The 25,070-nt window shown below is 40.9% G+C and overlaps 1 protein-coding gene across 7 annotated transcripts in view; it reads left to right on the plus strand.

Annotated features, from left to right (window-relative positions):
* The window catches only part of dacha (dachshund a), a 382,639-nt gene that overhangs the window by 215,158 nt on the left and 142,411 nt on the right, over positions 1-25,070 (plus strand). For all 7 annotated transcript variants that reach the window (XM_048544827.2, XM_048544829.2, XM_048544828.2 and 4 more), the window contains exon 3: positions 16,970-17,101. In XM_048544827.2, the coding sequence (XP_048400784.1) occupies positions 16,970-17,101 (132 nt within the window). The remainder of the gene's footprint in view (positions 1-16,969; positions 17,102-25,070) is intronic.

Here is a 25,070-nt window from a genome sequence, read left to right on the forward strand (position 1 = left end):
TTTTTGATTTCCATGAGAATGGAAGGCACTGGAGGTCTCCCTTGACAGAATGAGCCACAAGCTCTGCCTGGTAATCAAGGGGTGCTCCTAATCCTGGGTCTTCCATTCTTTCTTCCTTCTTTGCTCTCCCTGTTGACTCCATTAGTACTGACCTTTCAAATGTTCCCAAACACCACTATGAATTATCGCTTTGTGTCCCACGATTGCACCTAACCTTGGTCCTACATCTTTGTCATGCCAATGGTAACGCTTCATTGTCCCCTTCATTAAAGCCAGGTTGGTTATGACCTCTGATGATTCCCACTCCCACAGGAATTCACGTCCTCCAAAGTACTATCATCCCCATGCCTTGTATGTTGAGTACCACCCTTCCCAATTATTGTCCTATCTGGATTCCAACATCCTGCTTCCAGTCTGCAAAATTGACTTCCCTAACTTTGCTAAAGCAGCAATGAGCCCTAATAAACCCCATTCATTGGGTTGACTACCTGCACCACCCCCCAACCAACTTGGACAGACAGCCCGGACTGATGAGTGACTGGACTCCTGACTGATATCTATACAAGAAGGTGCATAGTGATGGAATGCTAGGACAGTAAACGAGGGTCCCTGAGGGGGACCTTGGTTAAGTCCATTAGATGGAAGCCTGTCCATGTGCACAAAGTGCCCTGGCAGCAGCATTGCAATGATAGATGCTGGTGCTGCCCACAGTGCACTGTTAAAGTGCAGAACTGTATTGCAAGTGAGCCAGAGATGTGCCATGAGGGTGCAGTGAGATTGGCACTGGATATGTACCAATGTCCATTGACAGCATGTGGTGGTAGTTACTATCCATGGAGTGTGAGATGTTGGTGACAGCTACCAAAGATAGAGGTCCCTCAGAGCAAGTGGTGAGCTGTAATTGTAAGGTGTGCTTTCATGTTGCGAATTGTTGTTGTCTATTTTCTCTCTTGTGAGTGGAAAAATAACAAGCTGCATATTGGGGAGGTGACATTATGTCTAATGGCATGCTGATACATGCAGATGGATGCAGTTAGGCCTTTTGCCACCCACTAACAAGGCTCTCGTCTTGCCATTCAAACAGAGGTTGCAGAATCAAATTTCTTTTCTTCGACATTGGGAATTTCAGTTCTGCTGATTCTGCTATATTTTTCCCACTGACTTGCCAATGTCCATCATTCAGAGATTGGGGAATATGCAACCCTATGAGCTCATCTACTTCCCACAGATCTTGGGAACTGTCAGGCAAGTGCTGACATCGAGGATCAACGAAGGAGAGACTCTAAGACCAGTCTTTCTACTGTTTGCAGAATCTGTGAACCCTTTCTGAATCCTGAGGTTCCGTTAAAAATATTGCTAAATCATTAAACTACCATTGTAGTTCTAACAACCCCTTCATCTTTCTTCCTAAAATTTCATTCCCAGCATTGACTAATTAATGGTGATACAACAGAGGAGTAAAATGTGTGGCTTTTGCAAAACCTCTGACTTTTCATGAAGTACTGGCCTGGAAATTGGCTAATAGATATCAAGCTATAAATGTGGTATATTGAATATCACAAACATTAGAAATAGCTTCATGGAAGTGTTAATAGCAGTATAAATGTTAACACAAATAAGTGTTGAGAATGACTGTTATACGAAAATGAGAGGATGATCTGTCTATCTGTTTCCAACAATCTTTCTCAACATTTTTTCCTTTTGTTCACAGAACAGAAGTGGTTCCCATAAGCCGACTGAGTCTAATGTGGTCTGAAGTCCGTATGTTGATATACGCCATACATGAGTTGCTGTCCTTGATCTGTCAATTGACTCTTAATTTAGATGTATAATTCACTGGTGATCAAATGAGATAATCAACCAAGTTCCTTTGAAAGGCTATGAAACCAATGCCTATCGATTAAAAAAAGATTTATGTACAGATCGCTACAAGCACAAACTAAAAAACATAGCAAGACACAGAGTCAGCAAAATATTTAAAAGCTAACATTGGAGTCAGTACATTGGAGTCAGATTTTAGAATTTCTTTTTTAAACAGAATCTGATAAAACAGTAGGTCTTCTGAATGAAATCAGTTTTGTTCCTTGGCAAGATTTCTAAGTGAAAAGAGGGTAAGGTTGGGGGGGAAGTCAAATGGCCAGTCACTGAAGTGATTCCTTCATGCAGAAGGCTCTGCTGGCCTGGAGCGCAAGGGAAATTAGGGAATTAGGTATTGGGCACCAACTGAGTAAAAGAAAGTGGCTGTGGTTCCAGTCAAGGATTCTGATGCAACAGCCTAGATTGTAAATTTGTGAATTTCTCCCTGAACCTTTCCACTTTTGTAATTCTCTTCCTTCCTTTTAAGATATTCATTAAAACTTCCTTCTTTGTCCAAGCTTTTGACCTTCTGTCCTACTATCTGTAATATGGTTAAGATTCTATATAGTTTCATTATCATGCACTAACATTTTATTAATGGTAATACAGCACAGAAGTGAAATGTACGCTTTCTGCAAATCCTCTGATTTACCATGAAATGATAGCCTGACTAATAGATATCAAGCCATAAAATGTGATATATTGCATCTTAGAAACACTAGAAATAGTTTACTACAAATGTTAAAATAAGTGTTATAAATTCAAGCTGTCGTGATTAAAAAAACATAGAAAGGCTGTTTCCTTGTGGGGCAATCTAGAATGAGAAGTCATAGTTTTAGAATAAGGAGTAGCAGATTTAAAACAGATGAAGAGAAATTATTTCTTTCAAACAGTTAAAGATAAGGAATTCGCCACTCCTGAGTGTGGTGGATGTTGGGACATTAAGTAAATTTAAGGAGGAGATAGACAGCTTTTTGTTAAGTAATGAGTAGAAGGAATATGGGGAGTAGGCAGAAAAATGGAGTTCAAGCTGAGATGAGATCAGCCATGATTTCCAGTGGTGCAGCAGACTTGAGGAGCAGAATTGCTCCTGCTCCTAGTTCTTATGTTCATATGCAACATTAAGTTGAATTTCTCCGCCTGAGTTCAATTCAGACAACGTTGACCTCATTTCATCCAGAGTTTAAATTTCAGGTCAAAGGACAATGGCAGAACTTCCCAATATAACTACAGCATTCTAAAATCAGGACTGCCAGTTCGGGATCAAAGATAAAAAGGTAGGAATTATTGCATAGAAACCCGATAGGTAGATTTTCACCTATTGTCTGAGCTCTCAGTGCTTTGACCACCTAAGATTCAGTTTACATTTACAGGAAAGTAACATTCATCTGACCAATTTAAACTTGGTCTATCCGATGTTATAACAACGTTTAAATATTTCATAAGCTGTAATACCCTTTGGGATGTCTTGAGATTTTAAAGTTGCTACATTAATACAATTCTTCTTAAAAGATTATGAAACAATTTTGACCAACATTCTGAAATTTTCTAAGTAAAGTCCTTTTTCATGTTTAACTGTAGGTACTTAAAAAAACAAATTAAAACTTTGAAATCCTGTATACTACACTAAAGAATTAAATGATGAATTTTTGTGCCTACTCAAGGGCAATTAGGAACTGATAGTAAATGCTGGGCATACCAGACACACTTACATCTCCCAAATGAATAAAGATGGCATAATACGGTTGTATTTGGTGAACAATGCTTTGTGCAGAATATCTTCCCATGTAGCACTCAATTTTTCACCCTGCAGAGTTAATTTGCTTGTCAGGGTTGAAATACGTGTGTGCTGTTGGGAACAATTTTTGTCTAAGAAGCAAGACTAATAAAAATGCCTACCATGGAGATTAAATATTCAATAGTTTTGACAAACAATTCCTTTTTGGTTCTGTAAACAGGTGCAAAATTTTGTATTTCTAGATTAATGATACTCATCTTAACAGCACTATCAACCTGTGCACTCTTACACAAGTTGAATGCAGTTAAATAAATCTTTAATTTCATACTGAAATATATTGACTGATAGGTCTCTGCACTTTTTCATTGTAATAATTAGCAGTCTTCAACAAATTGATTTCCAGTCAACATTTTAGCAGGAAGGCCTCCATGCTGATGCGCGAGGGCTGTGATCCCATTTAAAATTTATTTGGATTAATGGGCTGCTTTAAGATGCCTGAACTCGGTTGCATTTGCACTCTGAGAGTCAAAACTATGAATTCATATCCTCACAAAACTTCATCTAATTTGGCTTGTTTAAAAAAAGTAATCTTCCTGTCAGCTTTTATACTAGGTCAGCTGCAAATTAAATGCTGAGTAATGGGCCAAGTATTGGAGCACGATTTGTTTTTTTTAAAGGCATAATATTCATGTTTCTGATTGAAGCTTTAGTCATGCTGATGAAATCTCTGTGATAAATGAATAACTGGGCACATTTAAAATTATCAGATTTCGAGAACAATTTTAATAAGTTTGCCAGTCATTCCTGATAAATTAACTTAAAGATACAATCGTTTGAATTAATATTGGCTAAATGATTGTTCTGAGTTTTGGAGCTGGTAGCTTAGCAACACTTTCTAGCATTTGAAAGTCACAGCTTTTGTTTTCCTGCTGGTTATTGCAAAGCTTGATGCTTTCAGCTGGAAAAGAAACCTATGGAACATTTGAAAGCATTGAGTGTCTAGCATTATTTTGTACATTGAAATATTTATTGGCACATTATATTGTCAAAAACTTGTATTTATTGTGGATTTTACCTTGTAGTTAGCAAAAGATAACATATTGACATTGTTAAAATGTATACAGTAAATCACTTGCACAGTTAACAGTCAGTGCCTCAAGCCAAAAGAGAAAATTCCATTTTTAAACCCTTTGTGGATTTTACTGGGGCAGAATTTTTGCACCAACATCAGAACTTTTCACTTATGCAGATGCGTACGAATGGAGATGTGCTCTTGACCATTCTCATTATGTTGTAAGATCTTGTAAAATATTACCTCAAAAAAGCTTTGTTTATCTATAAATCTTTGGATCAGAAGCTTTAGGCAATGCAAGCAATACTAACACTCTTGTTTTGTGTCCTTCTTTGTTAGAATTAGGTGATCCGCTGAAGCATGTGCAGCAGCATGTATTGTTCCATTTCAGTCACCACAGCTTCTTTTCTAGTGCCTACCTTTGCAAGTCTGAGACTCTTCCCAATAGTTGAGTCGGTGTACCTCCACCATTAGGACTGCAGGAGTTCAAGAAGACAACTTTCCACCACTTTCTCAAGGCATTTTGGAATGGGTAATATATGTTAGTGTAGCCAGCAATATCTGTTTCCCACAGAAGAGTCCCAAAAAGGTTTAACTGGAACTGATCCAGTGTTAGAACAATATGCTACTCATTATAATGGGTGCTTGATGTGACCTATAAAATACGTTAAAGCATTGTCGTTGTGTCTTTTCACTTCCGCAGGCAAGAAACACTGTAATAAATCAGATATGAATAAAACAAATAGCCTGAGCCCAAACAGGAGAGATCAACAACTATTTACAAGTGACTAATATTTGCTGAAATCCAAGATTGTTTAATAATTTTGAAATGCAATAATTCATAACACCGTCCTGAAGCTCACAGCAAAACCATGAGGCGAAGGCATATGATATTGCAAAAGGTTTAGAATTATAGGAGAATAATTATTGTCAGAAGAGGGAAAACTGTGAAGGAGAGATTAAGAAAAAAAACATGCTGCAAGTATACACTTCCTAACTGACTAACCAGATTTTAGTCAGCTAAAACCACAGTGAGTTCACTCATCAGCCACGGCTCTACTTGCTGAAAGCCTATGCATGACTGAGATAGTAAAATGTTCCCTTTGGGGTGAGAAAGACGAAAAGAAGCTGCTGTGTATATTTATCGCCATTTTTTCATTCCTTTCAGTGAATGTGGGGATTCTGCTGACTGTTTTGACTTTGGGTGATAGTTTAAAATGGCCTATTATATTTCATTGAAAATTAGCAGGAGTTATAACTGATGTTAGCCATTTAACAGAACTGTCTGAAGACAAAATTTTGTCTCCCTGCCTATAAATATTTGTATTTTGAAAACCATATCTTCAAAATATGTCTGGTGACATATATTGTTTTATTCCTTTTGTCTCCCTGCCTATAAATATTTGTATTTTGAAAACCATATCTTCAAAATATGTCTGGTGACATATATTGTTTTATTCCTTCTTCTTTGGGACTCACATTCAAGTCCAGCCACTGTCATGAAGTTGCCGACTGTGAGTATCCCTATGCCAAATGAATTTTCAACCTTCTCAGTGAGAATACAGGTACATGAGTGGGTTTTTGAAATTCATACTAAGATTTTAATTTCCGTCCCTGGGCTGGGAGCACAGAGGTGAGAGAAAGCCGGGTTCCTTTCATGTAATCTTCTAAAATGGCCAGCCACATTTCGGGTGTTCAGTCCAGGCCTGAGATCTGGAATAGAAATAGGATCAGGTGATGTGAGAATTGCCACAAGATCATACCCCTTCCCTGAGGCAGGCTGGGCGAAAAGACTGTCTGGGCACTGTAAACAAAGTTTAAAACTGGATTCGACCCACACCTCCTATGCCACATCCATCAAACTTATGCTCCTCCAGCCATAACCCATGGCGCCTCATACTACCTCTGCTAATCTATGGCTGTTTCCCATGGACCCTCATACCCATATGGATCCATCATAACTGTGGTCTTTTATAGTCCCTATGCCAACTAACTGCAAACCCATCTGTCACCTATTTCTCCCCTTTTTCCATGCCAACCCACCTATTATCCAGCATGGACAATAATCGCTACTAATGCTGGCCTAGTCAATAAGTCAGTTATCCCATGAATAAAATAAAGATTGAATGACAGCGCTTTTCTCTCTGGAGTGCATTCTGAAATATTGAAGTCAAAGTTATAGACCTGTTTATGTTCTCCGTCCCTAATGGGTATTTGGAGATTTTATTTTCCATTGGCAAGGCCAGCATTTATTATCCTTCACTAATTGTACTGGAGATGATGATTGTGAGGTGCTTTCTTGAACCACGGCAGTCAACGTGATGGAAGTCCATCCAGCAATATTGAGGAGAGAGTTCAAGGATTTTGACATGGTGAGAGTAAGGGAACGATGATTTAGTTCCAAATCAGAATAGTGTGTAGCCTGGGGGGAAACTTGCAAGTTTTGTTGTTTCTCTGTATCTTTTGATCTTGTCCTTTTAGGTGGTAGAAGTCATGGTTTTGAAAGGTGACCTCTAGGCAAACTTGGCCATTTGTTGCAGGGCATGTTTTACACACTGCTGCTACTCTGTCATTGATGGAGAGAGTCAGTGTTAAGGTGTTAGATGACCTACCAGTCAAGCGGGTTGCTTTGTCCTTGAGGGCGTCAAGCTTCTTCATTGTTCTTGGAACTGTACTGATCTGACAATTGGAGGGTATTGTCTTACACTCCTAACATGTGCCTTGTAGATGGTGGGCAGGCTTTGGGGAGTTGGAAGGTGAGTTGCTTGACAGTGCATTTCTAGCCTTCGACCAGCTCTTGCAGCTACACTATTTAAGTGGCTAGTCCAGATCACTTTCTGGTGAATGCTAACCCCCACACTTTGAGACTCCAGGATGCTTATTCACAAGTTGACACTTGACAGATTTTGACAGTTCCCATGGGTTTATGCTCCACTTACGGATAATTTTCTCCATAGTTACCTGTTCCAAAGGGCATCTAACCCCTTCCCCCTTAGGATATCAGTTGCCCTCACCCTCTACACACCTCATCCACCATCTAGATGCCCTGGAGGGGCAACTTCAGCTCTCAAAGAGGTATTAAGAACAGACGTACACTTCTGCACACCCGTGGGATTCCAAAATCTCATTTTAGAGGAGGCAGCTGGTCATTTGACTCGTCACTTGCCTGTGGGAACTTACATGGACAAACCACAGTTCACTCCCAGTCCTGCCCTGCCACTATGTAAGAGGTCGAGCCAAATTTCAGAATTTTCACTGGGGCAGCGATCTCTGTTCTGGTAAAAAACTGCAGCCTATGTTAGCCCAAATAATTTCATTCATAGAGCACGATGAGGACTGGTGTATTCAGTAGAGAGGTGGTAAGACGATAATGCACAGAGAATTGTGCTGCATATGGATATCCAATAGCTGAGCCAAGAATTCTGGATAGCTACATAACTACAATTTTCTGTATCTCACCACCTCTCCTACATTGTCATATGTTTATTGTGTGCTTTTTAATTACACATTATGTTTTCAGTTCTGCAGATTACTAGACCAGGCTGATGCTTGGCTTACTTAGAGAAACAAAGGCTTAAAAATAGCAGATGGTTGGGAGATGAATTACAAAGGCATATGTAATCTCTTGGGGCAACATGTACCTTTGTAATACATTCCCAACAATCTGTTATTCTATATTTTGTACCTCGACAATAATACATGTAAAAGTTTTATGTTATTATACACACCAGAGAGACCAAGCATCCCAAGTGGTACAGTTATGTCCAAGTGTCTTGTGATTCTCCAAGGATTTAATCTGTTGAATACTGATAAATCTATTCAGCTTTCAAAACACTCAATTTATTCATTTAATATCAGCATGCATTTTACACGTGTGGGTTTTCCAAGACTTTGTTGTAATAAATGTTTCAACCTAGTTTGGTGCAGAACCTAAAAACACAAATTTATTCTGAGAGTATTGTGAAGAAATGGAAACATTGCAGTTTATGACTTGAAGGCTGAAATTTTGCAGTCGAAAAGCATTTAGATAGTTTCATGACATCACTGTTGGTTAAGTGAACTGACAGATAAAATAAATGGCTGTCTGTGATCTGCAGGTGTAAACCAAACAGCAGGTGTTTGATGCACTACTTTTGGCCCAATAACACATTACTTGAAAAATTAAGCATAGTTAAATATTCATTATGCAAGGAAGTAATAAACTTATTACGGCCTTAAAAATGTATCTTCGCTTCAAGTGAGATTCCAGCAGATATTTTGTATGACATTGTGCGTTTTTTTTTGGATGCCTACTACTTGCCCTGTCTCTTGTGATTCCACAAAGTGTTCCTCTGGTTGAAGCGCTTGCTTTATCCAGGTTGAAGATGTGTGTATCAGGTAGGGTTACTGTATCTGGTTGGACACGGACACACTTCTCCAGGTTTGATCAGATGACCTGCCATTTCTGTATCCATTTCTAACCAAATTATTAGAAATGTTACAGGAGTTTTGACAAAAGCTTGACTTTTTTCAAAGCATCTGTGTTCTTGTATGTTGCTTACATGCAGTATAAGGGAGATTAATGTTTAATTCCTGGAGGTTCCAGGGCCGTTGTTGAGTTCTGGTGAGGAATTTTGTCAAAAGGTTGCAGAATTGTCCATCAGTGATTGCGTCTATTTTCCACTTCCCAGACTGCAGGACAACAGGGATCACAGGGACTGAAAGGCCTCGTGACAGTAATACTGAATTACAAATATCATTCAATCTTTGCCTTCTTACTGCGAGGTTACTCGGTCACTTTATGTGGACTGCACAAGATGGACCATCTTTAAATCTAGTTTACCATTCATGTTTAATATTTAAGACCAAATGCTAGAAAGTGGTAACACTCTGAGTAAGTAATTTCTCAGCCATGCAGACACCAAGTGGCCTCTGTCTGTGCTATAAATGTACCATGTTTCTATCTGAAAGTCCTGTTGAGTTTTTAAGGAAGCCGTTTATAAAAATTAACTTGTTCATTTTAAAGAGTTTCACACATTGTGCTTTAATGATTAAGGGTTATGTATTAACTACCATTTTTTTGTGTGATACTCTTCTATACTGCAAACATTTAAAAAGCTGTAAATAATATATACTGATAATAAAGTAAATGGATACTGGGTCCAGCATGAGCTGGGTTATGGGAGAAGATCATTGGCATTAACTGCAGTCCTGAGGACATGATATCAGACATAGAGATAGTAAGAACTGATGATGCTGGAGTCTGAGGTGACGCAGTATGGAGCTGGAGGAACACAGCAGGCCAGGCAACATCAGTGGAACAAGAAAGCTGACATTTTGGGTTGGGATCCTTCTTCAGAGTGCTAAAGGGTGTCTTTGGAGGTATTTCGGTATACTTGCCAGAGTTTTTTGCTGCATCCTCACAGGATAACAGGGAATTAGGTGGTCTGTCTACATAAAGACTGCAGCAAGCATGGGGTCAGCAATGCAATGCTCCTGACTTTGCAGCCAGCACCAAGATGTGGAAGTGTTTGCAGACAGGGCAGACACTGCATCAAGCACCTTGTTACATTGGAGCTAGATACCTCAGGCTCACTGGCACTAACAGGAGCCTGTTTGGCAGACCAGCCAGTACACCCAGCAAATTGATGTGTATTCCTACAAAGTTATCCTGCAAGGCACCTCATCAAGTTCCACACCTAAGCCCTCTGAAGCAGTACCTGTCTACTACCTCTGCTCCCTTTCACTCTGATTTGGTTACAGCTCACTTGGGCCAAATAATATACATATAATAGTTGTGAATGATACTTCGTGAGGTGTCTTCAATAGCACTGCACTGTTGCTCTTTCTGCTGTTGTTCCATAAGTGTCAGTTCTTGGGTGCCTGAAAGCAGAATTTAGAAGTGGGAGGTAGGTCTGGGAGAATCTGTGTAGGGTGGGAAGCATGAGGTCCATTATTACCCATCAGCAGTTTGTACATCGTATCAGCAGCAGGAAGAGGATGTGCTGTTTGTTGTACAGAAACAGAAGACAGGAACATATCTTAGCGCTGTGAGCACCAAAAGATGCTCTGAACTCTGTCACAGCCAGTCTTCTCAAGCCATGAACCATCTCTGTAATAATGTTTAGGTGCTGCAGGATTCCTTGCCTCCCACCGGTTATGCTGTGCTCCCTGTGTTTATGTACCACTTTGACCAGTGAGGTGGAGGAGTGAATGCGATTATATGTACTGTGTAGCAGTCAGAACTGAATAAGGTATGTGGAGGCATTGAAAGTTGGGTAAGAGACTGACATCACTCATAGGCATGTGAGGATGAGGTTGGAGTATTTAGATGTCATTTGGCAGTCCTGACTGCCAGAGCTCATGGCTGGGTCAGTGATGGAGGTCTGATGCATTGTGTGATAGGTTGGAAATGAACTGTGAAGATGCATCCACTGGCATGGACCACCCCACATCGGATCATGAGATATTCTGTAGCACTGCTGCCAGGTCCTCAGGTCCAGCCTGTGAGGAGTTGACCTTCCTCACTACCTAATCCCATTCCACGGTGAAGATGAAGCTTGAGGATTTCCTGACCGCTGTGGGGCCGTGGCCACTCTGCTCCCGGCCACTTTTATCAGTGATCCCTCCAGAATCTTCATTTAGCTCCCTTGGTATACCTAATGTTTTTTTATTAAAGCTCCAAGGCCTCATTTGACCAAGGAGGAACAGTTTTCCAACACCCTCAGTTCCAACCGCACCTCTGTTGGCCAGAGTCAAAGTAAAGGTATCGTTGTACCAAATATTCTGACTGTGTTTACAGTGTCCATTTTGTTACTCTTGAATGCTGCAGTCACCAAAATAGCTTTCTGCTGCTGATGAGATAATGGGAACTGCAGATGCTGGAGATTCCAAGATAATAAAATGTGAGGCTGGATGAACACAGCAGGCCAAGCAGCATCTCAGGAGCACAAAAGCTGACGTTTCGGGCCTAGACCCTTCATCAGAGAGGGGGATGGGGGGAGGGAACTGGAATAAATAGGGAGAGAGGGGGAGGCGGACCGAAGATGGAGAGTAAAGAAGATAGGTGGAGAGGGTGTAGGTGGGGAGGTAGGGAGGGGATAGGTCAGTCCAGGGAAGACGGACAGGTCAAGGAGGTGGGATGAGGTTAGTAGGTAGCTGGGGGTGCGGCTTGGGGTGGGAGGAAGGGATGGGTGAGAGGAAGAACCGGTTAGGGAGGCAGAGACAGGTTGGACTGGTTTTGGGATGCAGTGGGTGGGGGGGAAGAGCTGGGCTGGTTGTGTGGTGCAGTGGGGGGAGGGGATGCACTGGGCTGGTTTAGGGATGCAGTAGGGGAAGGGGAGATTTTGAAACTGGTGAAGTCCACATTGATACCATATGGCTGCAGGGTTCCCAGGCGGAATATGAGTTGCTGTTCCTGCAACCTTCGGATGGCATCATTGTGGCAGTGCAGGAGGCCCATGATGGACATGTCATCAAGAGAATGGGAGGGGGAGTGGAAATGGTTTGCGACTGGGAGGTGCAGTTGTTTGTTGCGAACTGAGCGGAGGTGTTCTGCAAAGCGGTCCCCAAGCCTCCGCTTGGTTTCCCCAATGTAGAGGAAGCCGCACCGGGTACAGTGGATGCAGTATACCACATTGGCAGATGTGCAGGTGAACCTCTGCTTAATGTGGAATGTCATCTTGGGGCCTGGGATGGGGGTGAGGGAGGAGGTGTGGGGACAAGTGTAGCATTTCCTGCGGTTGCAGGGGAAGGTGCCGGGTGTGGTGGGGTTGGAGGGCAGTGTGGAGCGAACAAGGGAGTCACGGAGAGAGTGGTCTCTCCGGAAAGCAGACAGGGGAGGGGATGGAAAAATGTCTTGGGTGGTGGGGTCGGATTGTAAATGGCGGAAGTGTCGGAGGATAATGCGTTGTATCCGGAGGTTGGTAGGGTGGTGTGTGAGAACGAGGGGGATCCTCTTGGGGCGGTTGTGGCGGGGGCGGGGTGTGAGGGATGTGTCGCGGGAAATGCGGGAGACGCGGTCAAGGGCGTTCTCAATCACCGTGGGGGGAAAGTTGCGGTCCTTAAAGAACTTGGACATCTGGGATGTGCGGGAGTGGAATGTCTTATCGTGGGAGCAGATGCGGCAGAGGCGGAGGAATTGGGAATAGGGGATGGAATTTTTGCAGGAGGGTGGGTGGGAGGAGGTGTATTCTAGGTAGCTGTGGGAGTCGGTGGGCTTGAAATGGACATCAGTTACAAGCTGGTTGCCTGAGATGGAGACTGAGAGGTCCAGGAAGGTGAGGGATGTGCTGGAGATGGCCCAGGTGAACTGAAGGTTGGGGTGGAAGGTGTTGGTGAAGTGGATGAACTGTTCGAGCTCCTCTGGGGAGCAAGAGGCGGCGCCGATACAGTCATCAATGTACCGGAGGAAGAGGTGGGGTTTGGGGCCTGTGTAGGTGCGGAAGAGGGACTGTTCCACGTACTGTTCCACGCCTACTGCATCCCTAAACCAGCCCAGTGCATCCCCTCCCCCCACTGCACCACACAACCAGCCCAGCTCTTCCCCCCCACCCACTGCATCCCAAAACCAGTCCAACCTGTCTCTGCCTCCCTAACCGGTTCTTCCTCTCACCCATCCCTTCCTCCCACCCCAAGCCGCACCCCCAGCTACCTACTAACCTCATCCCACCTCCTTGACCTGTCCGTCTTCCCTGGACTGACCTATCCCCTCCCTACCTCCCCACCTACACCCTCTCCACCTATCTTCTTTACTCTCCATCTTCGGTCCGCCTCCCCCTCTCTCCCTATTTATTCCAGTTCCCTCCCCCCATCCCCCTCTCTGATGAAGGGTCTAGGCCCGAAACGTCAGCTTTTGTGCTCCTGAGATGCTGCTTGGCCTGCTGTGTTCATCCAGCCTCACATTTTATTATCTTTCTGCTGCTGATGTTTGCTTTGTTTACCAATACACTTATTGCATGATTTACTCACATCAGAGGACCATCCTTTTCTTGTGGTGTATGTTTGTCCATCACAGCAATGAAATTGCAACGTATTTGACCACACTGTGTGCTAAGTCATAATGCCAGTAGGATGCAAAAAACTTAGAAAGCAAGAAATATGCAACAGGTCTGATGGCATCTGGGAAGGGAGAAACAGGGTTAGTGTTTCAAGTTGATGACTTTTCATCAGACTAGCTGATTGACCTGATACATTAACTCTCTCTCTCTCTGTGTCTCTCTCTCTGTCCCTCTCTCCAGGTGCAGGCAGACATACTGAATGTTTCCAGCATCTTCTATTTTTCAGATTCCCAACATCAACAGTATATTGCTTTTGATGATAATTGGATTTCTGATGCAGATGTAGACTGGGACAAAAGTGCATCTAACTCATTGAGCCTGAGGAGAACTGTTAAACCACCTGTCTTATTATAATATTAGATACAGCAGCATAATATTCAGTGTTCTAATGGGAAATCAATACTTTGTCTATGTTGCAATGTTTGCCAAATTTCACCTACAGATAACAACATAGAAAGTCTAATCACCTTTATGTACAAACTGCTTTTGTACTAGTTATCTTCTATTATGGCTTACATTGGAGTATTGAATGAATGATTAAATGAATTCTGATGGAAAGCATCAATAATGACCTTTTTGTTGGTTTGCAAAATTTCTGAGACAAGAGCGACATTTTTCCCAAGGGGGTTAGACGTTTATTAGAATTTTTCAGTGCAATATTAAGTAAATGAAAACAAATATCATGATATAAAAATCCACAGGCCTTGTGTTATAAGATTGCTTATTGTTATAAAGCTAAGTATGATAGGCAATCCGTTAGCTGAGATGTCAATACTCTTGTAACTTTCAGAAAAAAGTTCCAGACAATCTAGTTAATAAGTTAATGTTTAGAATTTATTAAATGAAAAACAATCATTTATTGTACACACCGTTCAAGTGAACGATTTTGTTAAATATTGAATACACTTGGAGAAAGGTTTATATTAATTTACAGAAACTGAAAGCCAGTGGGAGCTTAAGTGATAGGAAAGCTGTACCAACTGGCTTTCATTTTCATGGTGTATAAACAGTTAGCTTGCCAAATTATCACACAAGAAAACTCAAGTAAAATTGGCCTGTTGTCAACTGGAAAACATTGAATTCATAGTTAACTTCAAAAATTTCAATGAATAAGGACATTGCTGCAAATGTTGAAAAGTTGAAAGTAGTGCATCGGCATCCATGTAGAGCAACGATTAGTTAATGTTTCCACTTCTGATAAGAACCTACACCTGGAATATTAACCTGTCATTTTGATTTAAAGGACTGATGGACTGGTTTCCAACTTTGAATAGTTTTCACATTTAATAGCTGCTTAAGACCAAAAAGAAGAAAAAGAATGCATAGTTAAAGCGAATATTTTTGAAACAACCTTCTTTTTGACTTTGTGTCATTTTAATCCCAAAGCAAAAAAGGAAAAGTTTGTGTTTATGTAGCACTGGACATCTCAAAGTGCTTTATAGTCATTAGAGTTGTCCCTGTTGTAACATGGGAAATAAACTGTGGGGTTGAATTTAGTACGCTGTCACTCTACAGTGAACTTGGAGTTGGGGTGCTTGGACACTTTGTTGCCTCCCCATTGCTCCTGATTAAATTAGGTTCGGGGGTTTGTGGCTGGACCCTGCCTAGATATCAATTGAGGTCTTTAAGGAGCTGCATCCCACCACTGCCAGCGTTCAACCAGTGGTGGGTAGAGAATTCATCGTGTAGGATAAGACTGCCCAGCAAACAAATCCTTGTCTTTGGGCGTGAGGGAGTTGTTCCTCATTCAAAGGCATTCAGAGCCTAACCAAGCAACCCCTCCCCCTTCATTCTATTCCTACTTACCTAATGGAGGCTCAAGAGAACTTCCAGCCAATGATCTCTGACGCTGGAACTGCCTAGTTTGGTTGGTGTCAGGTTGGCCAGCTGCTGTTGAGAGAGGGTTCTCACTCCCCTGGGAGATGTTCTGGAAGGAAATAACTTTTCTGGAGGTAGAGTTCTCGCTGCCATTTGGGAACCCATTCACCTGAAGGTCAGCATAAGATCAGGTTGAGAGGATGCCCCCAGTTTTGGTAGCAGATGTCAGGCTCTTCACTGCTCTTGTGAAATTCCACTCGTGGCATCTACCTGTTTTCGAAGTTGTGTCACAATGTTTGTATTATAAACTGGTGGATTCGTTTTAGAAAAAAGTGACCAAGAGAGGATCAGATCTTATTTGTCATCTACCACAGTGATTCCTTATGATTAATTTATAGTGCATCAAAATGATCATTAATATTAGGAAACAGTTTATCTAAACTGTATTTAGTTACTTCCCCAAGTATTGGCATATAATTCTACTGGTGTAATTCCTATAAACACAACGGGGAAATGAGGACCATGTCTTTACTCCAAATATTATGTCACATCTGTAAGAACAAAGTGGATTCTTATTCATTTGAAGTAGCATCTTCACCAGTTGTACTGTACTAAATTTCACTTCCAAAATTTTATTTTGAAAATTCCCTAAAGTGTTTTCATTTCTTCACTCCATCCACAACATGGTTTGATCTAGGAAATGGTCATAGACAACATCAAAGCATTTACCTTTGTCATGACAGCAGAGTGGAAAGATCCTCGCTTTCTACCCAACTCTTCTCCTGACAATCAGTATAAAAATGATTAAATGTGACTTCAGAGAAAGAGTGGATGTAGATGTCAATAAAGACACCCATTTCAGGTTGTGTTTTCTAGTTGCAAATGTTATACTTTTGTATGAACCAGTAGGTGTTTGGAAATTAGACTGTTGGCCTGATTTTATGAACTAAACCATAGTTCTGGATTGATGTGCACGAAAATAGCAACATATTAACCTAAAGCTTTGGGGGTGTTCTTGCTGCTCAGTGATGGTTGCCCTTTCTTGAAGACCAGGTTCAAGTCCCACCTGTTCCAGGGATGCATAATAACATTTATTAGAATTTTTAAAAAAAAATCAACATTCCTGACGAGGTTGAATAGAAAGATAAAAGAAAATGTAATTCTAACCTGTTAATTGCATACTTCTGGAGAAGTGGGTTTGAACCTGGGCTCCCCTGCTCAGAGGAAGGGACACTACGACCACACCACAAGGGCATATCTCTGTTAGAATATTAGCTCTTTCAGTGTTATAGCTTTCAGGTTGTCTTTCATTTATTAATTGTTCTGTCGATGATACTAATTGCTGAGTAGTGTTTTATGCAGTGTTTTTAACAATTTTCCACACCACAGTAAGTGAATAGTAGTCTTTTGAGTGGTGACATGTTGCCTTAATCTCTTGTTTACTAGGTTTAACAGCAGCAGCTATGGCTGAAGCAATGAAGTTACAAAAGCTGAAACTTGCAACAATGAATAATCTCCACGGCAATGGTAGTCAAAATGGCACAGAGTCTGAGAATGAGGAGCTGAATTCCAGTGCAGGTGAGTTTCCAGCTTGTAAGTATAAATACTCAAAGACAGCAACTTGGACTTAACTTGTCATTGACAAACTATCATCAGATGTTTTGCAATTTGGTAATATTATAACATCCCTTTCATATACACAATGACATCCTCTGTCCTATCAAGTCCACTACTTTGTGAATTATATTCACAAAGTCACTCGCCCAAAATCTGCCTGGGAAAGTAACAGCAAATTCACGATGCTACTGTTATTGGTGTGTTCAAACAAAACACAGTAGAATGTAGCAGGGAGGAGATATAAGTCAAGTTGTGAATTGTCTTTATGTAGGATGATCTGTCAGTGCCACCCTTAAGTCATAAAAACTGGTCTTTTACTGTCAACCTTCAAATGAGTGTCAAGAAATGGTCATTTGACAACATAAGTGTGGAACAAATTCACTGTGGATAGGGCTGCTATTTTAATATATAAGAACCAAGCTAATGGGATAATGTATTGACCTATTATGTCAATCAATTTTCCTTATTTCTTTTACGACACCTAATTACAATTAATTTCCTTTTCTGACACTAGTTCTTTTAATTTTCTATCCTGAAGCATAATTTGTTAAGGAGCTAGACTCTCGGTCATATCATTCACTAAAGTTCTAGGCATCTTGTTTCCTCTCACTGTGCCACTATCACTTGCACACCCAGCAATTTGCAGAGCAAAAATAATTGGAACTGAAATGTGAAGAAAATAATTGAACTCAATTGCTCATGAGCAAATTCAGGGCCAATGTCTCTTCAATGTTTATGAAATGGATCCAAACCAACAAAAAATGGGAGAAGTTTAGAATATTGATTAAGTCTCACTATCTGACATATCATGTTGTTCTTAAAAATGTTTTTGCAGTCTAATCTCCACAGGAACATTTTGAGCAACAGTGACAAACTATGGGATTGACACATTTGGTAGATTGCATGTTTTTAAAATATTTCTACTATTTCAGTGTATGTAAGTATTTAGTTTTAAAAGCATGTGTAAGAGATGTTTGTCAAAAATTAATGCTTGAAAGCATTATTGGGTGGTTCAAAATCTGTTACAGCAGACTTATGTTTGTTTGAGGTTTACATGATCTGGTTTTACAGTTACAAAATTAAAAGGAATGACTTCAGTCAAAGGAGTAGTTAGTGATTCAACGTTAAAATACATATACTGCAAAACAAAATAGATGAATGAATACATATTTTGAACAAAATTCATGCCCGATAGTGTGGTGTTCCAGCAGAGACAGTGAATGAGATTTAAGTCTCTTCGGAGTCAGAGATTTGTAGAAGAACAAATCATCAGATGAATAATTAACAGAAAATTAAATTTCCAATTATACAGAATACTGACACCCCAGTTTCAGAGTGGAGGGGACAACAGCTTCTTGGAAAGGTCAGGGAATGATGTTTCAAGGGAAGACAGGAAAGGAAGAAACTATAAATGGAAATAAACGTAAGACTGAGAAATGAAGATATTCTAGTATGAAAGGGAGAGAAACCATAAGGCTAAGAATGGACTGATGAGCAGAATAAAGACAAATAGATTATAAGGCAGAAAAAATATGAGAAGTAGAGACTGTAGGTTGACAGAGACACTCCGGAGAATCAGGAGAAAAAAAGTGTGCCTTCAAATGAGAACCATGTCAAGAGAGTGAAGTAGACTTTGGAATGAACTGCGAAGGGGAACAGAGAAATTTGGAATAAATGAACATCGGATTTTTAGGCATTTAAAAAAAATCTGATCAAATTTAAAAATAACAATAGTTCAGTGTCAATGAAAATGGTGGCACATCACAAGTATAAAACAATTAACGATTGGGAATAAGATAAAGTGCTGCTGCATTTGATAGTTGTTTAATTGTTTATGATAAGATTTTACATGGGACTAAACCAGCTGGAACAGACCACTGCACCTATGCACTGCTAAGAATATACTTTTGTGTAAGCTACTGTATGGTTATGTGGAAGGCACATTCTAACTAACTATGTGTGATTTTAGAGATTAAACAATTGTCTGATTTTCTGGTTGACAGATAGAGAAAAGTGCTTGCTACTGCCTTAAGCTAGCTACCTCCCACTGCTGTCTTGTGGATTTTCATCTGTTTATCATATCTGGTGCATGGGATCTGAGTGGCTCAATCTATTGTTGTCAAAAGTTCTTGAAGCTTAACTCTGTTATAGTTCTACTCCAGTGTATATAACAATGCAAACAAATATTAAATGGTTCTGTAAAAATTGTGTGCGCAGTGTAGACATGGACAAACATTATTTGTTAAAATACTGGAGAGAAAAAGTTGAAAATGAGAAAGAAAACTTGTTTACAGACGCTTGTTTGTACTTGTGTGTATCTTTTGCCTTAATTTTTTTCTCTTAACCACTTTGTAGCAGTCAAAGTGTGAAAGAGGACAAACTACTATGCAGGAATATGAGCTCACTATAGGGAGATTCTGGTAAAGAATGGAGTTAACAATTGGTTTTCAGCTCAGCTTGGAGGCTGGGAACAAGAGCTTGTGTAATTATTCACAAATGGAACTTGCTTGCCTAATTACTGCATCAGTGAAAGGTGGCTTTCCAATGTGTTACAGTCAGGCAAATGATGGATTTAGCGAGATTAGATTCAATTCTAATTTGCTGCTCTTATGAAACGTAAATTCATTTTGGATTGGCTTTTACTTGGAGAGATGCTGAATTAAGGCAATATTCACTGTAATATAACAATACTGTTGCATAGTGCAAATAGGATTGATTACAGAAAACTGGGATTAACATTACATTGCCATGCATGAAATGTACAAGTTCTGCATGTCTGGTCCACTTGTGCTGAATGGCAATCACATATCTTCAAGGTTTCAGCTTTTAATTGCAAGAAACAGCTGGGAAAATGAATTGCAGCACTCAGAACGTTTTCAGTAATTTATATTAACTTGTACACTGTGAGTAGTATTAGATATTCCAGTATTCTTTAGCCCTAGTACTTTGATTAATTGTAGTATCAGTTACAGATCATTTTCTCTTGTGATAAACAGTGCAGCCCTTTGAATAGTGTCTGTTTGGGCATTTGCTGGATTGGCAGGAAACTGTGCTACAGCCTTGAGTAGTTTTTACTTTAACTGCATTAATTTCAGTCTTATTCAATAGTTTTTACGCAATTCTGCATTGCTATTCCTTGATGACTAGCAGCTTTTTACAGTTCTACTGTGCTCCAAATTCAAAATACCATGCTTTATTGTTTTAGTAAATTACTTTCAATTTATTACTGCCTGGGTTTTGACATCCATAAAATATTAATGCTGGTGTGCAACTTTACACAAAACAGTTGGTTGATTGATTCTGCTACTTGCCATATAAGCAGAAAAGGATATTTCTGCAACTTTCCATAGCTGATTGTTATTCTAACAATGTTTTTTATTGGTGATGGTTGGAACAAATTGCACAAATAATCTGAAATTATTTTTAGAGGTGTACAGTCGAGTATTTTCCACTTTGCAAAGAGCAGTTTTAAGATCAATTTACTTCCAGTGATATAATTACTACTTATTTGCTTTTATTGCAATAAAATGGAAGCCTTCAGTTCAATCTTGAGCTTGCAGTGGATAATCACAGGGATAATCAAGAATGTCTTTAACCAAGCTCACCCATTGCTAATACCTTTGTAAACAGTTGAAATTTTGAAGTTGAGTAAACAGGTCAAAAGTATGCGGCAGAGATAATGGGAGCTGCAGATGCTGGAGAATCCGAGATAACAAGGTGTGGAGCTGGATGAACACATCAGGCCAAGCAGCATCTCAGGAGCACAAAAACTGACGTTTTGGGCCTACACCCTTCATCAGAAAAGGGGATGGGGGGAGGGTTCTGAAATAAATAGGGAGAGAGGGGGAGGTGGATTGAAGATGGACAGAGGAGAAGATAGGTGGAGAGGAGATAGACAAGTTAAAGGGGTGGGGATGGAGCCTGTAGAGGTGAGTGTAGGTGGGGAGGTAGGGAGGGTGGGGAAGTAGGGAGGACGGACAGGTCAAGGGGGTGGGATGAGGTTTGTAGGTAGGAAATGGAGGTGCGGCTTGAAGTGTGAGGCAGCTTTGTGATCGGAATTAATCTGGTCACAGATGATTTTTGAAAAATGCTATCTGATAAGTATTAATAATGAAATTCATTTTAGTGACAATACATCAGTATAAATTCACTGGCTACCAAAGGCCACAGCCAGTGGCCAAAAGTGATCTGTGAGTCAAGTAGTAAATCTGCAGCCAGGCTAACCTGATAAGCACAGTTACCTTGCACCAAAAAAGGATAAAAGATTTTTGTTTTGATAAGCACAGTTACCTTGCACCAATAAAGGATAAAAGATTTTTGTTTTGTCATTCAACGTATGTTTAACAAATAAAAATGAATGCAAATCTCATCATTTACTGTTAACAGTATCAACGAGGGGGTGTCTTAGCTAATTCAGCTGGAGAATCATGAATGTGTTTCAAAATAAAGTGAACAAGCACACACTCAATTTCTGTTCCAGCTGACGTAGACTAGGAACCTGCCACCTTGCCCTGCACCTGAGAGTAGAAGGCAATGGCACACCACCACTGGCAGAAGCTGCGAAGGAAAATGGCTTAGGATGAAGCATCAGCATCCTTGGGCAGACCATACATGACGTGAATGTCAATAAACAGTTATATAAGATCTGCACCTCTAATCACCATATCTAATTATTTTAAAAATATTTAGGTATATTCTCTCTTTTACCAGATATTTTCCCGCCGTCTTAGATCGTTATAACCCCGCTGAAAGAATTAATGGCTGTCAGCCTTCCCTCCACCTACCTGTCCCTCCCTCCTCACTGACCAGCCCCCATCCCATCTGCCTACCTGCACTCACCTTTACTAGCTTCATCCCCGCCTCCTTGACCTGTCTGTCTTTTCTCCACCTACGTGCTCCTCTATCCATCTTCTATTGCCCCCTCCCCCCTCTATTTATTTTGGAGCCCCCTTACCCTCCCCCATTTCTGAAGAAGGTTCCAGACCCGAAACGTCAGCTTTCCTGCTCCTCTGATCCTGCCTCGCCTGCTGTGTTCATCCAGCTCCACACCTTGTTATCTCAAACTCCAGCATCGGCCGTTCCTGCTGTCTGTGAATGGCTTAGTGAAGACTGGTTTAATTAGTTTCTGTCCTACCATTTCACTTTCCCCTCCTTGCTGCAGTAAAATGAATTAATGCCAGACAATACAAAACCTCCAACATATAACTTTTAGCAACGCTTGTATTCCTAAAAAGTCAGTCATACTATACCTGAGTATTAATAAGGGAAATGGATATTCGAATTAGACAATCATAAGATATGGCTATACTGGAAACAGCTACAGACTCCTTTGTGACTTGCTGAGTATTATGGCCTCTGATTGGCCATCAGCTCCTGGTAACTGGGGTCCATGTCTGGGAAGCTCATCTGTCAGTTCGCTCTCAACTGCCTGATTGACTGAAGATTCTACAAGCTTCCTTTTTTAAGAGTGAGTTTAGATGGCTTGGTGCCTTTGCAGACAGAGCGTGAGACAGATACCCGCCTAATAAAGAAGATCTTTCCTTAATGGGAAGCATGTAAATGAGGTGAAGGACGGCACCAACCATGAATGATTGTGGGGTCTCTGCACGTCAAGGTGCATGAACAGAAGGGAAGCTGTTGTTGGAGATGCAGTGCTAATTCCAGTCAAAGTATTGGACAAGGATGACCTGGTCAACCGAATTGATATCTGGAGAGTGGGTAAAGAAGGACAAAGCAGTACAGTAACAGAACATGTCCTTTTTGATTTTAAATTAGCGCCAACTTAGCAGGGATATGGGTGAGGTTGGGTTGAAGCTGGAATGCAACAGTGCCTTACATGTTGAAGAGTTAAACCTCAAGCTCAGAGAATGACAAGTACTGAGGTAATAGTCATTCTAACTACTCCCAAAAGGGAGTAGAGAGAAACGAGTAATTAGCAGAAAGGCCGAAGCATGGTTTTATTTTTGCAGATACAGGATAAAGTTCTATAATTTCAAATGGTCTTGACAAATAAAGCTAAGGAGCCTCTCCATAGTGGCAGACATGTCCACTGTGCAGCACATCCTGTCGGTCAGGAAGTGATGTACGTCTTGCAGGTGGCTTTTGTACAATTGTTAGAGTATGTGAACACGTTTGAAGATATTCATGCTAATATTGTCATTTTATTCCCTCTCTCCAAATGACCATTCACATTGCCAACTGTTGGAACAGGGGTTAGAATCTGTGTCACTCCATCAGTTGCTCACAGGCTGTGGTTCCTGGCCTGTATTTATATGATCGTTCGTTAGTTTGGGGCTAGTAGCTACTTCTCCCGACAAAGCTCTGGGGAGGACTTTATTGCCTTTTTATGTGACTCCTTATGTTAGTGTGGCTACAGCACTTTCACTTTTGGCTGCAGCCTTAGGATGGCTGATGAAAGACACAACTATCCAACTTCTCACATTGGAGCAGGCTGATCTGGGATCTATTTGGAAATATTTAGATGGGCCAATCTCAGAAGACTGCTGCATAGTATAGTGAGTTTTGCATTCTACTCTCACCGTCTTAACTCCAGGACGGAAAAAATCTACACCGATTTTTTTTTCAAAAGTATAAGGCAATCCCAGTTTCCTGGAATGCAAGATTCAGTTCCCATTAATTTGAAACCCGAATGCCTGAAACAAGTTCCACCTCTATTTGAACTGGTTCTGTCAACAGAATTTGAAAGTGTCTACAGTTCACGAGGAAAAATATTAATTTTCTGATGGTGTAAAGAATCTAAGGCATATTTGTTAGATTTAATGTTACTTGTAAATGGCCACATGACTCACTCATGACTAAAGGGGAGTTGGAGTCATTGTTGATAGCTTGAATGTTACCCATTAAATCCTGATTACAATGTGAAAATACTGAACAGGGTTGATTGCAAAACAGGGAGTTCAAATAAAGTTTGAAAATAGGGAGTTCCTCCGGAAGTCACTGCATTTAGTTGTTTTCTTTTAAATTGCAGGCTGATGGCTTTTTCTCCCACAGTATAATCATCCTAGCCCATGTGATCATTTTAACTTTTTGCCCTCTACAATCCAACCACAGACACAGAGTACAATATTCTATTAATATTTATGTGCCTCTGTCAAAACATATCATTTTTTTAAAGAGTAGCATAAACCTCTCACATAACAATGATGTACTTAATTGATTGTGCATATCTTAGGAGACCCTGATGGTGTGAAAGATGATATATAAATGGAAGTTTTCTCATTTCTTACAAAAAAATAACTGTACTTTAGTCACGTATATCTAAAAGATGTTTTAACAATTTATAATGGACAGATTCATGAGAATAGCCTGTAGGTGGCCTGTCCTGTCAGTTCACAATGAGCAAGGTTTCAGCAGCAGTAGATCTAGTCAAAATGGTAGCGGCTCACAAGATCCATGCTAGGAGAGCTCTGTTGTCCCTGGAACTTGCAGAGTCAGAGTCATAGAGTCATACAGCATGGAAACAGGGCCTTCGGTGCAACTTGTCCACTCTGACCAGGTTTCCCAAACCAAACTAGTCCCATTTGAGAGGGGGATGGGGAGAGGGAACTGGAATAAATAGGGAGAGAGGGGGAGGCGGACCGAAGATGGAGAGTAAAGAAGATAGGTGGAGAGAGTATAGGTGGGGAGGTAGGGAGGGGATAGGTCAGTCCAGGGAAGACGGACAGGTCAAGGAGGTGGGATGAGGTTAGTAGGTAGATGGGGGTGCGGCTTGGGGTGGGAGGAAGGGATGGGTGAGAGGAAGAACCGGTTAGGGAGGCAGAGACAGGTTGGACTGGTTTTGGGATGCAGTGGGTTGAGGGGAAGAGCTGGGCTGGTTGTGTGGTGCAGTGAGGGGAGGGGACGAACTGGGCTGGTTTAGGGATGCAGTAGGGGAAGGGGAGATTTTGAAACTGGTGAAGTCCACATTGAT

Source organism: Stegostoma tigrinum, chromosome 15 (assembly GCF_030684315.1).
Source record: "Stegostoma tigrinum isolate sSteTig4 chromosome 15, sSteTig4.hap1, whole genome shotgun sequence".
Classification (NCBI taxonomy): domain Eukaryota; kingdom Metazoa; phylum Chordata; class Chondrichthyes; order Orectolobiformes; family Stegostomatidae; genus Stegostoma; species Stegostoma tigrinum.